Raw genomic sequence first — 11983 nt, 5'->3', positions numbered from 1 at the left:
TTGCCAATCGTAGGTTATACGGTGAGGATCAAGCCAGACCCATTTCCTGCAGGAGAACCATAATTGGAAGACCACCATGAGATATCGATAGTTGTTTAGTATTGGCGCCTGACCCGTCAGCTAAGAAGACCCAATCTCGGAATAACCTTACCAGGATGAAAGGACATAAGAATTGAGGAAAAGGTTATGCCACTACCGGAAGAGCCCAGAGAAGGAATTTTCCGAGAATCTGAGAAGACTGACACTGTCAAAGATAAGGATGGAGTATATGAGTTTTGATGGGACCGTAACCATGCTTCTAAGGGTGGTAGCACCCCATACCCCCTCTGATGATCGATGGATTTTGAGAAGACCCCAAACCTAACCTATTTCTTGCTAGCCTCTCCGAATCTCCAGGACGAGATTCATTTTAAGGGTGGTAGGTTTGTAACATCCCAAAATTCTAAATTTTGGAATGTTATAATAAATAGATAGATTTGATTGTTTGTTTGATTGTTGTGTGATTGATTGACTGAATGTGAGTGAAATTCGAACTTTTTGAAAGTTAAATGAGAGGGAATAAAAGGACTTTCCCAAACTTTCATTTTGCTTTTATGATCTCCATGAATTCAAATTCTTTTCATCACAAAACCCTGGAGAGAAGATGACATGACTTCTTCCATTTATTTAAATGAAGAGGGGTGTTGAAAATATTTGAATATCATTTGAAAATATTTCCAATTCAGAAACTTCAAGCAACTCAATGATTTTCACGAGAGAAGATCAAATGACTTCTTCATAATATATGAAATATGAGTTGGGAGTTTCAAAGGATCAAATTCAAAGTCCTTTTGAAATATTTTCAATTTGGAGTTATTTGGATTTTATTCAAATTATTTTTCTCCAAAAATAAAATATTTGGAAAATAGGGTAACATGATTCCCTACATCAGAAAATTGGAGATAAATAAATTTGAAATTATTTTTGTATTTTAAAATGATTTTTATTGGATTTTAGTAGGGCAGTAGCACTCTTAGATTTATTTGAATTTTTGTGGATTTTATTTAATGCTAGAAAAATGTCCATGCTGTAGGAAATCTTTTTCTAAATTTTTTGATATATTATATGCCTATATAATATTTTTTTTATTTGTTTTGTTTCTCTTATTTTTGTTTGTCTGGAAAATCTTTATTTAAAAAAATCCCTCCGCCGAACTGGACTGGCCCAGCCAACCGGGCCAAGCCGACCCAACCCAGCGCGCTTGCGCCCGTCTCCGAGCTCCCGCAGGACTCCTGCCGCCGCACGGCATCGCCGCCGCCGCCGTGTCCTTCGCGGACACCGCACCCCGCCGCCTTGCTCTTGCCCCTTGCCCAAGCCACCGCCGGCCCTCCCCTTTATAAGCCGGGCCCCAGGACCCCGACCCCCTTTTCTCTCCTCCTCCCTAGCTGCCGCACTTCGCCACCGGAGTTGCGAGCTCCGGCGAGATCCGCCGCCGTTGCGCCTCGCTCCACCGCCGCCTACGCTTGACGCCACCATCCCCTTCGAACTCGCCTCGCCGAGCCGCTCCTCCCCATCTACTTCGTCCGGGCCGCCGAGCCCTGGAGCCGCCGTCCCGTTCGAGCCGAGCCGCCGTCGCTGCCGTTTTCCTCGCCGCCGACGTCGTCAGCCACCGCGGTAACCGCCACCTGCCCTCGTCCGTCCGATCTGGATCCAACGGTCCAGATCGAGGTGTTTTTTTTTCTCTGAAACGTTTTGTTTTATTTAATGGACGTTCGCTGGTTTAGCGTTTGTAGTGAACGGTTTTCGCCGCGTAAGTTTCTGTAGCGAACGTTCGCTATTTAGTCTTTTTCTTTTACTTTAGTTTTTCGCCAGGGACCTATCTGTGATGATTTTATTTACAGTTTAGTCCCTGTTCTTCAAACGGTCACAACTTTTTACTCGTTTTTCCAAATCCAACGAAACCAATGCCCACTTCTTCGTTATGATCTCCTATTTCCCGTAAAACAACATAAACATGTTTTTAAAATTTTAAAATTTTAATTAGATCAGATTTGAATTCAAATTTCGTTTGATCGTAATTTGAGTTTCGTAGCTCTGTTTGAGTTGATTCTTTTTGCAAATTAAAGCTCTTGACCTAAACTTTCTGATAAGTCCAAATTCACATAATTTTGGTCCTGTTAGAAATTGTTTTATGTTGCAAGAGTTATTTGCTTGGTTTTGATGTTTTCCGAAGTATCTTCTTCGTTCTTTCTGATCTTTTGAGTGATTGCTTATGTGTGGTTATCATTGCTTGCTTACGATAGATTGACCGGAGTGTGACGAGTAGAACTATCAAGAGTTATGAGTGCGAATCATCTTCATCAACATTGCAGGCAAGTTCACACTTTGATCATACCTCTTTACCACCCAGTTTTATTGCATTAGATCAATCCTCAAACAATTGCATGATTAGGATCTGATTAATATGTGGGTTTTGGGAAGTAGATGAGGTAGTACCTATTGCCCTGTTTATTATCAAACCTTTGGGAGTTACTTCTACGTTTGCTTATATTGCTATGCTATGCTCGTAGACGTGGATTGGGTTTGAGTGAATTTCCATGACAGTTGTGAGATTGTTAATTAATGGTTCAACTTAAGGTGGCTACTTAAATAAACATCTGGGTGGATTGAGGCACCTGGAGAACCCAGTGTTGCCTGTATTTTTGGATATCCCGGATTACCCGTGTGATCATCCTATGGACCGCCACCCAGACTCAAAGGGATCATAAGATTATTCATGCTAGAAACTTCCGTGTGCAGCCACAAGCCATTATGGGCTCTGGCATAGTTGAGTAAGTTGTGTGAGCTCTTGAAGAGGTGGACTAGCAGATGTAGGGGGATTGTAGGTGTAACGGTCTGCCCGGAGTAGAGAGTAAATGCTTCTGAAAGACTGTGTCTCGATCATCCGTTTCTCAAACACCAAGTAGTGCGAGAAATCCAACGGAGGAGATCGAGTCTTGTGGGGAAAAGTGCGCAAACCTCTGCAGAGCGTACAAACTAATCATGATTAGCCGTGTCCCTGGTTATGGACATCTTGAGTATCTAGTTCCTGGATTATCATGTGTATCTCATCATGTTACTTAATTTAATTTGATTGGGTTAATCACGTTCTTAATTGGGATTGAGATGCTGTCAACCATTTCAATGTTTAACAACCACCATGATAGTTAAATAAAATTTATTCCTTTGCAGTAGGGAAAAATTGGCTTTTCGCAAAAACAGTATAACCATAGAGCTTTTCCACCAGCCATATATGCATGTGGTGATAGCCTTTGTTCATCATTTCTCTATGGTGTGAATTTGCCAGCATATTCCATGTGCTGACCCGTTTTCGGGCTGCAACGTTTCATGTTGCAGGATTCTTACGACGAGTAAGTGATACGTTAGGGTTATGATTTCTACACTCAACTTTGTCGTTGGTGTTGATGGGAATCCACAACCTTGTTACTTCCGCTATTTTGGATTGAGGTAATAGTATTTACGTTACTTTATACATGTGATTTACCTCTGTTATAAATCGTCGAGTACTGTGTGTGTCAGCATACCGATCCAGGGATGACACTTAAGCATAGAGACTTGATCCATTCGGGTCGGGTCGCTACAGGAGGGCATGGCATGTACGTAATGAGGTGATGCACCTGAAATCGGTAATCCCAATCAAAACTTCCATGTGTTTCCCATGCAACTATGTCACCTCCCTTCTGTCGCAGCAACAATGCATAATCGATGTCGACACTCGTCAGAAGCCTATATTGCATGCTGAGAAATAGAGACCCACAAACCCTGGATGTGCTAAGCCTAATGTCAATGGCATGTTCGTGGAGAAGAATGGGATAGCCGATGTGGGGATGCTACTCAGAGACCATACAAAAGTGATAATCTTCACGGCGATTGGAGTACTTTACAACTGTTGATACATGCTAGAAGCGGAGCTCGCTGCTCTCCGGGAAGGGGCTTCAACTGGCTCTAGAATGGACATAACTGAATCGTCAAATGAGGTCTGATTGTGCCTAAGAATTGCAGATGGTGTCAAGCTCCATGCATAACAGCTCAACACATTCACATCGGGTGTATTAGATCAGGTTGTTGTTGTCTCAAGGAAGAGAAACCAAGTTAGTTAAAGTTAGCCATAGCCTCGTAGGTATGGGGACGATAGTAGTAGCGCATTGTGTGCTCGTTGTGGTAATCCCCTCCCCCCCCCCCAAGGAAATTCCTAACATTGTGGCAGCTGTCTATAACTATCCAACTCGGTGGGAGAGCCGGGATTTCCAACATGAGTATGAAAAGCTATTTTTTTGTCCATACGAAATATAATATAAAAAGTAAAAGTTTACATTGCCATAATAACAAGGAAACTATAAATTATTGTTTGTGGTGCTATATTGCAAGAAAGAATGCTACAATGGACCAATTAGTAAATTAAGTATAATAATGATTATCTTCTATTATGAATCGACAGTTTAGGAAAACCAGAAATTGACAAGACTATAAGAAAAAGTACTCATGGTAGGCCATCAAGCCGTTGAGTCTGCGCTTGCTGTTGTTGTCCTTTGTCTACCGGATGTGAGCACCATCGCCGCCCGCTGCCCCTATCGTCGCTACCGAGGACGAGCCATTGAGGGCAAGGCAAGCGCATGCTCTTGTCAGAGATCCTCAATCAGACGACGGTGCAATGTCCAGTTTTGTGACTTTGTAGGGATTGAAGAGTCATGCTTTCACAAGGCTATCGAAGCCAGGAGAGATGATCATAGGTTATGGAATTAATTAGGGTTCAATCAAGTGATGATTATGTTAGGAGCACACATAATTGAGGGGCAACTAAAATACCAAGATAGGCCCATAGGTAACAATAACAGGATCGATGTGATTACCATTGTGCCCCTTAGGTCGGTATTCCTTCCGGGCTTGGTTTTGGAGTACCAAATTGTGTACTGGTCATTGCATCAATGAAAATGGACGGCTCATATTAATTTTGGGTGTAGTAGAGAGCTCCTAAAAATTGTCTAAATTGAAGTCTTGAAGTTGCCAATGTTGGCGTGCCAAAATTGTCACAATGTTACAACTAGCTAGGCAGTGAAATGTGATAGAATGATACTGTCATGTATCACTGATAAGTGGAGGCCAAACCCAAATAGGTGGCATTTTATCAAGTTTGCGACTCAAACAGCAGTTAAGACTTGTATAGCAAAACACTTCACTTCTGATCCGATTTGGTATTTGCCCACCCTTGCGTATGCTACTTTCTACTTCAGGTTGGTTTTTCATGGTCTATTCAGATGTTTGGGATCGACACCATTATAACCTTCTTGCCATTTGTAGGAGACAGCAAAGAATTGACACGCCTTGACCTCACAATCCAATTGGAATTCTTCAAATATATTTTCCGCATTACAAGAAAAGGGCTACATTATTATATATTAGTTACAATAATTTCTTGGAAGAAACAGCATGTGTATCCCTCGTTCTTGTTCTACTCTGAAGACAAGAATTTCTCCACCTTCTCCACTTCCTCCACGCTCCCGACGTACAGAGGCACTCTCTGATGGACCTGCACAAAACGCATCCACAACAACGGATTAAGATCTCCAATTCAACCGCGCGTTTGAAGTGCACTGGTGATTGCAAAGAAAATCGTACCTCTGTGGGCATGATGTCGAGTACCCTCTGGTGGCCGTCGGAGCCTTTGCCGCCGGCCTGCTCGGCGATGAAGCTCATGGGCGCGCACTCGTAGAGCAGCCGCAGCTTGCCGTTCTTGCTCTTCTGGTCGCTGGGGTACCCGTAGATGCCGCCGTAGAGCATGGTGCGGTGGAAGTCGCCGACGAGGCTGCCGATGTAGCGTGCGGAGTAGGGCTTGCCGGAGGTGCCGGGCTCCTTGAGGCTGTCCATGTACTTCTTGAGCTTGTCGTCCCAAAGCGCGTAGTTGCCCTCGTTGAAGGAGTAGATCTTGCCCGACTTTGGGATCTGCACCTTCTCCTGCGTCAGCACGAATTCGCCGTACATCGGGTCCAGCGTGAACACGTACACCCCGGTGCCGATGGTGAGCACGAAGATGACCGAGCTGGAGTACATGCAGTAGCCGGCGGCGAGCAGGTTGCTCCCTGGCTGGCACACGTTCACTATGCACATCTGCGTCACTTCGTCAAGCTGCACGCTCCAGGCGAGCAAATTTCTGTTAGCGCACGAGTGAGCCGTGCTGAAGGAGAAGGGGAAATTCAGGTCTTGATTACATACGGTTGCGTCGTCGCCAATGTGGCACTCGTCGGATGGGCTGTAGATGCCGAAGATGGAGCCGGTGGAGACGGCGGCGTCGATGTTGGAGGAGCCGTCGAGCGGGTCGAACACCACGATGTAGTTGCCCGAGTAGCTCTCCTCCACGGCCACCGGCACGTCCTCCTCCTCCGATGCGATCACGCCGGTGCGACCACTCCACCTCAGGCAGTTCGAGAACACCTGCGCGCGCGCGCGTACAGTACATCGTTCTCAGTTAGTAATTGCTGTTTGACGTTCGTCTAGTTAATTTGCTTACTCCTAGACAGTACTTACCTCGTTGGAGATGACGTCCAGCTTCTTCTGGTCCTCGCCCTGCACGTTGGTGGCGCCCTGGACGCCGGTGAGGTTGGAGATGGGCGCGCGCTGCACCAACGAGGCGATCTGCTTGCACGCCGTGGATATGCTGGACAGCACGATGGTCATCTCGTTGTCGATGACCCCCTCCTGCTCCTGCTTCAGCAGCCACGTCGTCAGCGTGATCATGTCGTAGCTGCTCCTCTTCCTAGCCGGCGCCACCGCCGGCGCCGAGGGCGTGTCCACGACCGCCATGCACCGCACATTCGGAGTCGACGCCTGGCCCTGGCCGGCAAAGAGGCTGCTTCCGGGCCTCCTCGGGAGGCGGCATTGGAGGGAGCTAGCCGCCGCCTGCTGGCGGGAGAGCAGAAGAGGGCGGGAGGCGGTGGTGGTCGCGGCGGCCATTGCTTTGGTGCTGCGGATTGACGAATTTCTCTCCCCTGCCTTGTCTTGGCGCGCACCGTGGTGGTGGTGCCGGCTTCTTGTTTTGTTCCATTGGTTCCGGGCTGCGGTTTGTGTGGCTCGAGAGAGGGCTGGAGGCGAATGTGTGGATTGGGGGCAGAATTGTGAGGATGTCGTCGCCCGCTTCAGTCTGATTCGCGTACCTTTGGAGATTAGATATTTCGTGGATCGTAGATACGACCTTCATCAAGTCTCTAAAACGCCTTATATACATTACATGATGATTTATTGATTACGCCTGCTATCAAAGCTAAACCCAAATGATAAGTGTCACACGTGTGCCACGGAGCACATCAGCCCTGACTTTATAAAACTAAAGATGTCATCTGAAAAAAAAACCTCAGAAAAATGAAACTTGCCATTCGAAAAAAAATTGTCGCTTGATAACTAAAGTTGTCATGCTTGATAACTAAACTTGTCATCCTCATGTCACTAAACTTGCGACAGAAAACGTTCGAAGTTGTCATGTGTTCATGCCACACATGTGACACTTATCAGGGTCCAAGCTAAATTAGTTCCTCAAAAGAAAAAAAGAAAAAGCTAAATGTAGCTCAAGAAACTTGGGTCTTTGATTGGGACAATATTACAGGTGTTACAGAACTCACAACTTCTGAAACTGAATAAGATTCTACAAAAATAAACTTCAATAATAAGGATATAATAATCAATTGAGTTTCGTAGGTATGTGGCAGCTTCTGCCGAACCTATCAATGAATTTCTTCTCAAGTTTATTGTAGGACGGTCCGACATTATTGATTTATTAAACAAATTATGTACATATGGACCACAAAGATTTCTAATACAACCAAAAGATACACAACACAAAGAGAACCACTTACCAAATCAAACGTAACATTGGCATTTGCTGCCACTATTGTCATGATAGGTTAAAGCATAGGACAATAACCTATCACATCTTAGAGCCAATGGATCTGTGGACGAAAACACCACATGCTCTCCAATCTGTTACTTGCCATGATGGTCACACAAGGACGGGAATAGAATAGTTAGATTTTTCACTTTGATCAAGCATGAAAATGGCAGCAAGCGTAAAGGGAATGACAGCGGAGCTTCAAGTGCATATTGCAAATTTCAGGACTTTGAAGCTATCATGATAACATATGAAGATATGGACGAAACATATATTATGACACTCCATAACTTCTTCCATAGCCATATATAGGTGTTGCCCTACCTCGTTTTGGGCAAGGGATGAATTTTTGGAATAAAACACAATATGTAGTTTGCATAGTCCGTATTTAGGTAGGAAAAAAATCCTCAGGTTGAAACCCCACCCCCTCCCATGCCCGTCCTTAGAATGCCCCCAATTCAGGGTGAGCTTTAGTTTAGTTAGAAACTAGTTGTCGCTATAAATTCTTATACTTTGTTTCGGTCCAATGATCATGTGAAGGCCGTTATGGAAACCCCAACAATTACATTTCTTTGAGATAGGCATACTTGAAAGTGCATCTAATTTACCCCATTGGTTTTGGTGATTTATCACAAACCCACTTGAGAGAACTAACGCTTTAAATGATTTTATTTCATGGATTATGACTAATTTCCTTACACTGGTTTGACGTCTATTAGTGGGACATTAATGGTGACGCATGCCTATGTTTCAAGTTGTTGTCTTCCTCAAGCTATTAGAATGTTATTATAGGATCATATTGAGTGTAGGACAACTGTACTATAAAGGGCACAAGCAAACTACTTTGGCATGAACTTCAAGGACATATCCTAGACTGAATGCTTCAGAAAAACATTCTATGGCTTTTCAGCTGGGGAAGGTAGTATGCAATTTCAAAAAAAAAATCCTACGCTCACGCAAGATCTATCTAGGAGATGCATAGCAACAAGAGGGGGAGAGTGTGTCCACGTACCCTCGTAGACCGAAAGCGGAAGCGTTTGACAACGCGGTTGATGTAGTCGAACTTCTTCTCGTTCTGACCAATAAAGCACCGAACATATGGCACCTCCGAGTTCCGCACACGTTCACCTCGATGACATCCCTCGAACTCTTAATCCAGCGAAGTGTCGAGGGAGAGTTTCGTCAGCACGACGGCGTGGTGACGGTGATGGTGAAGTGATCCGCGCAGGGCTTCGCCTCAGCACTACGACAATATGACCGGAGGCATAAACTGTGGAGGGGGGGCGCCGCACACGGCTAGGAATCAATGTTGTGTGTTCTAGCTGTTGGGGAACGTAGTAACTTCAAAAAAAATTCCTACGCACACGCAAGATCATGGTGATGCATAGCAACGAGAGGGGAGAGTGTGTCCACGTACCCTCTAGACCGAAAGCGGAAGCGTTAGCACAACGCGGTTGATGTAGTCGTACGTCTTCATGATCCGACCGATCAAGTACCGAACGCACGGCACCTCTGAGTTCAGCACACGTTCAACTCGATGATGTCCCTCGAACTCCGATCCAGCCGAGCTTTGAGGGAGAGTTCCGTCAGCACGACGGCGTGGTGACGATGATGATGTTCTACCGACGCAGGGCTTCGCCTAAGCACTGCTACGATATGACCGAGGTGGATTATGGTGGAGGGGGGCACCGCACACGGCTAAGAGATCCAAGGGATCAATTGTTGTGTCTCCAAGGGGTGCCCCCTTCCCCGTATATAAAGGAGTGGAGGAGGGGGAGGGCCGGCCCTCTCTATGGCGCGCCCTAGGAGGAGTCCTACTCCCACCGGGAGTAGGATTCCCCCCTTCCAAGTAGTAGGAGTAGGAGTCAAGGAAAGGGGAGAGAGAAGAGGAGGAAGGAGGGGCGCAACCCCTCCCCCTAGTCCAATTCAGACTAGGCCTTGGGGGGGCGCCCAGCGTCTCCTCTCTCTTTCCCCTAAAGCCCAATAAGGCCCCTATACTCCTCAGCGAATTCCCGTAACTCTCCGGTACTCCGAAAAATACCCGAATCACTCGGAACCTTTTCGATGTCCGAATATAGTCGTCCAATATATCGATCTTTACGTCTCGACCATTTCGAGACTCCTCGTCATGTCCCCGATCTCATCCGGGACTCCGAACTACCTTTGGTACATCAAAACTCATAAACTCATAATATAACCGTCATCGAACTTTAAGCGTGCGGACCCTACGGGTTCGAGAACAATGTAGACATGACCGAGACACGTCTCCGGTCAATAACCAATGGCGGAACCTGGATGCTCATATTGGTCCCACATATTCTACGAAGATCTTTATCGGTCAAACCGCATAACAACATACGTTGTTCCCTTTGTCATCGGTATGTTACTTGCCCGAGATTCGATCGTCGGTATCTCAATACCTAGTTCAATCTCGTTACCGGCAAGTCTCTTTACTCGTTCCGTAATACATCATCCCGCAACTAACTCATTAGTTGCAATGCTTGCAAGGCTTATAGTGACGTGCATTATCGAGTGGGCCCAGAGATACCTCTCCGACAATCGGAGTGACAAATCCTAATCTCGAAATATGCCAACCCAACAAGTACCTTTGGAGACACCTGTAGAGTACCTTTATAATCACCCAGTTACGTTGTCACATTTGGTAGCACACAAAGTGTTCCTCCGGTAAACGGGAGTTGCATAATCTCATAGTCATAGGAACATGTATAAGTCATGAAGAAAGCAATAGTAGAATACTAAACGATCGTGTGCTAAGCTAACGGCATGGGTCAAGTCAATCACATCATTCTCCTAATGATGTGATCCTGTTAATCAAATGACAACTCATGTCTATGGCTAGGAAACATAACCATCTTTGATCAACGAGCTAGTCAAGTAGAGGCATACTAGTGACACTCTGTTTGTCTATGTATTCACACAAGTATTATGTTTCCGGTTAATACAATTCTAGCATGAATAATAAACATTTATCATGAAATAAGGAAATAAATAATAACTTTATTATTGCCTCTAGGGCATATTTCCTTCAGTCTCCCACTTGCACTAGAGTCAATAATCTAGATCACGTCACCATGTGATTTAACACCAATAGTTCACATCACCATGTGATTAACACCCATAGTTCACATTGTCATGTGACCAACACCCAAAGGGCTTACTAGAGTCAATAATCTAGTTAACATCGCTATGTGATTAACACCCAAAGAGTACTAAGGTGTGATCATGTTTTGCTTGTGAGAGAAGTTTAGTCAAGGGGTCTGTCACATTCAGATCCGTATGTATTTTGCAAATTTCTATGTCAACAATGCTCTGTATGGAGCTACTCTAGCTAATTGCTCCCACTTTCAATATGTATCCAGATTAAGACTTAGAGTCATCTGGATCAGTGTCAAAACTTGCATCGATGTAACCCTTTACAACGAACCTTTTTGTCACCTCCATAATCGAGAAACATATCCATATTCCACTAAGGATAATTTTGACCGCTGTCCAGTGATCTACTCCTAGATCACTATTGTACTCCCTTGCCAAAATCAGTGTAGGGTATACAGTAGATCTGGTACACAGCATGGCATACTTTATAGAACCTATGGATGAGGCATAGGGAATGACTTTCATTCTCTATCTATCTTCTATCGTGGTCGGGCTTTGAGTCTTACTCAATTTCACACCTTGTAACACAGGCAAGAACTCTTTCTTTGACTGTTCCATTTTGAACTACTTCAAAATCTTGTCAAGGTATGTACTCATTGAAAAAACTTATCAAGCGTCTTGATCTATCTCTATAGATCTTGATGCTCAATATGTAAGCAGCTTCACCGAGGTCTTTCTTTGAAAAACTCCTTTCAAACACTCCTTTATGCTTTGCAGAATAATTCTACATTATTTCCGATCAACAATATGTCATTCACATATACTTATCAGAAATGTTGTAGTGCTCCCACTCACTTTCTTGTAAATACAGGCTTCACCGCAAGTCTGTATAAAACTACATGCTTTGATCAACTTATCAAAGCGTATATTCCAACTCCGAGATGCTTGCACCAG

General features: G+C 44.8%; 1 protein-coding gene across 1 annotated transcript; it reads right to left on the bottom strand.

Moving 5' to 3' along the window:
• Positions 1 to 5361: 5361 nt before the first annotated feature.
• Positions 5362 to 7166, bottom strand: LOC109773559 (fructose-1,6-bisphosphatase, chloroplastic). The gene is made up of 4 exons (XM_020332249.4): positions 6562 to 7166; positions 6250 to 6468; positions 5656 to 6162; positions 5362 to 5566 (listed from the first exon to the last, which is right to left on the bottom strand). The coding sequence occupies exons 1-4, from the start codon at positions 6985 to 6987 to the stop codon at positions 5489 to 5491; spliced, it is 1230 nt and encodes a 409-aa protein (XP_020187838.1). The 5' UTR covers positions 6988 to 7166; the 3' UTR covers positions 5362 to 5488.
• Between the last annotated feature and the right edge of the window lie 4817 nt (positions 7167 to 11983).

The sequence above is a fragment of the Aegilops tauschii genome, chromosome 4 (genome assembly GCF_002575655.3).
Source record: "Aegilops tauschii subsp. strangulata cultivar AL8/78 chromosome 4, Aet v6.0, whole genome shotgun sequence".
In the NCBI taxonomy this organism is placed as follows: Eukaryota; Viridiplantae; Streptophyta; class Magnoliopsida; order Poales; family Poaceae; genus Aegilops; species Aegilops tauschii.
Note: the sequence above shows the minus strand (reverse complement) of the source record. Positions and strands in the feature narration are given on the sequence as shown.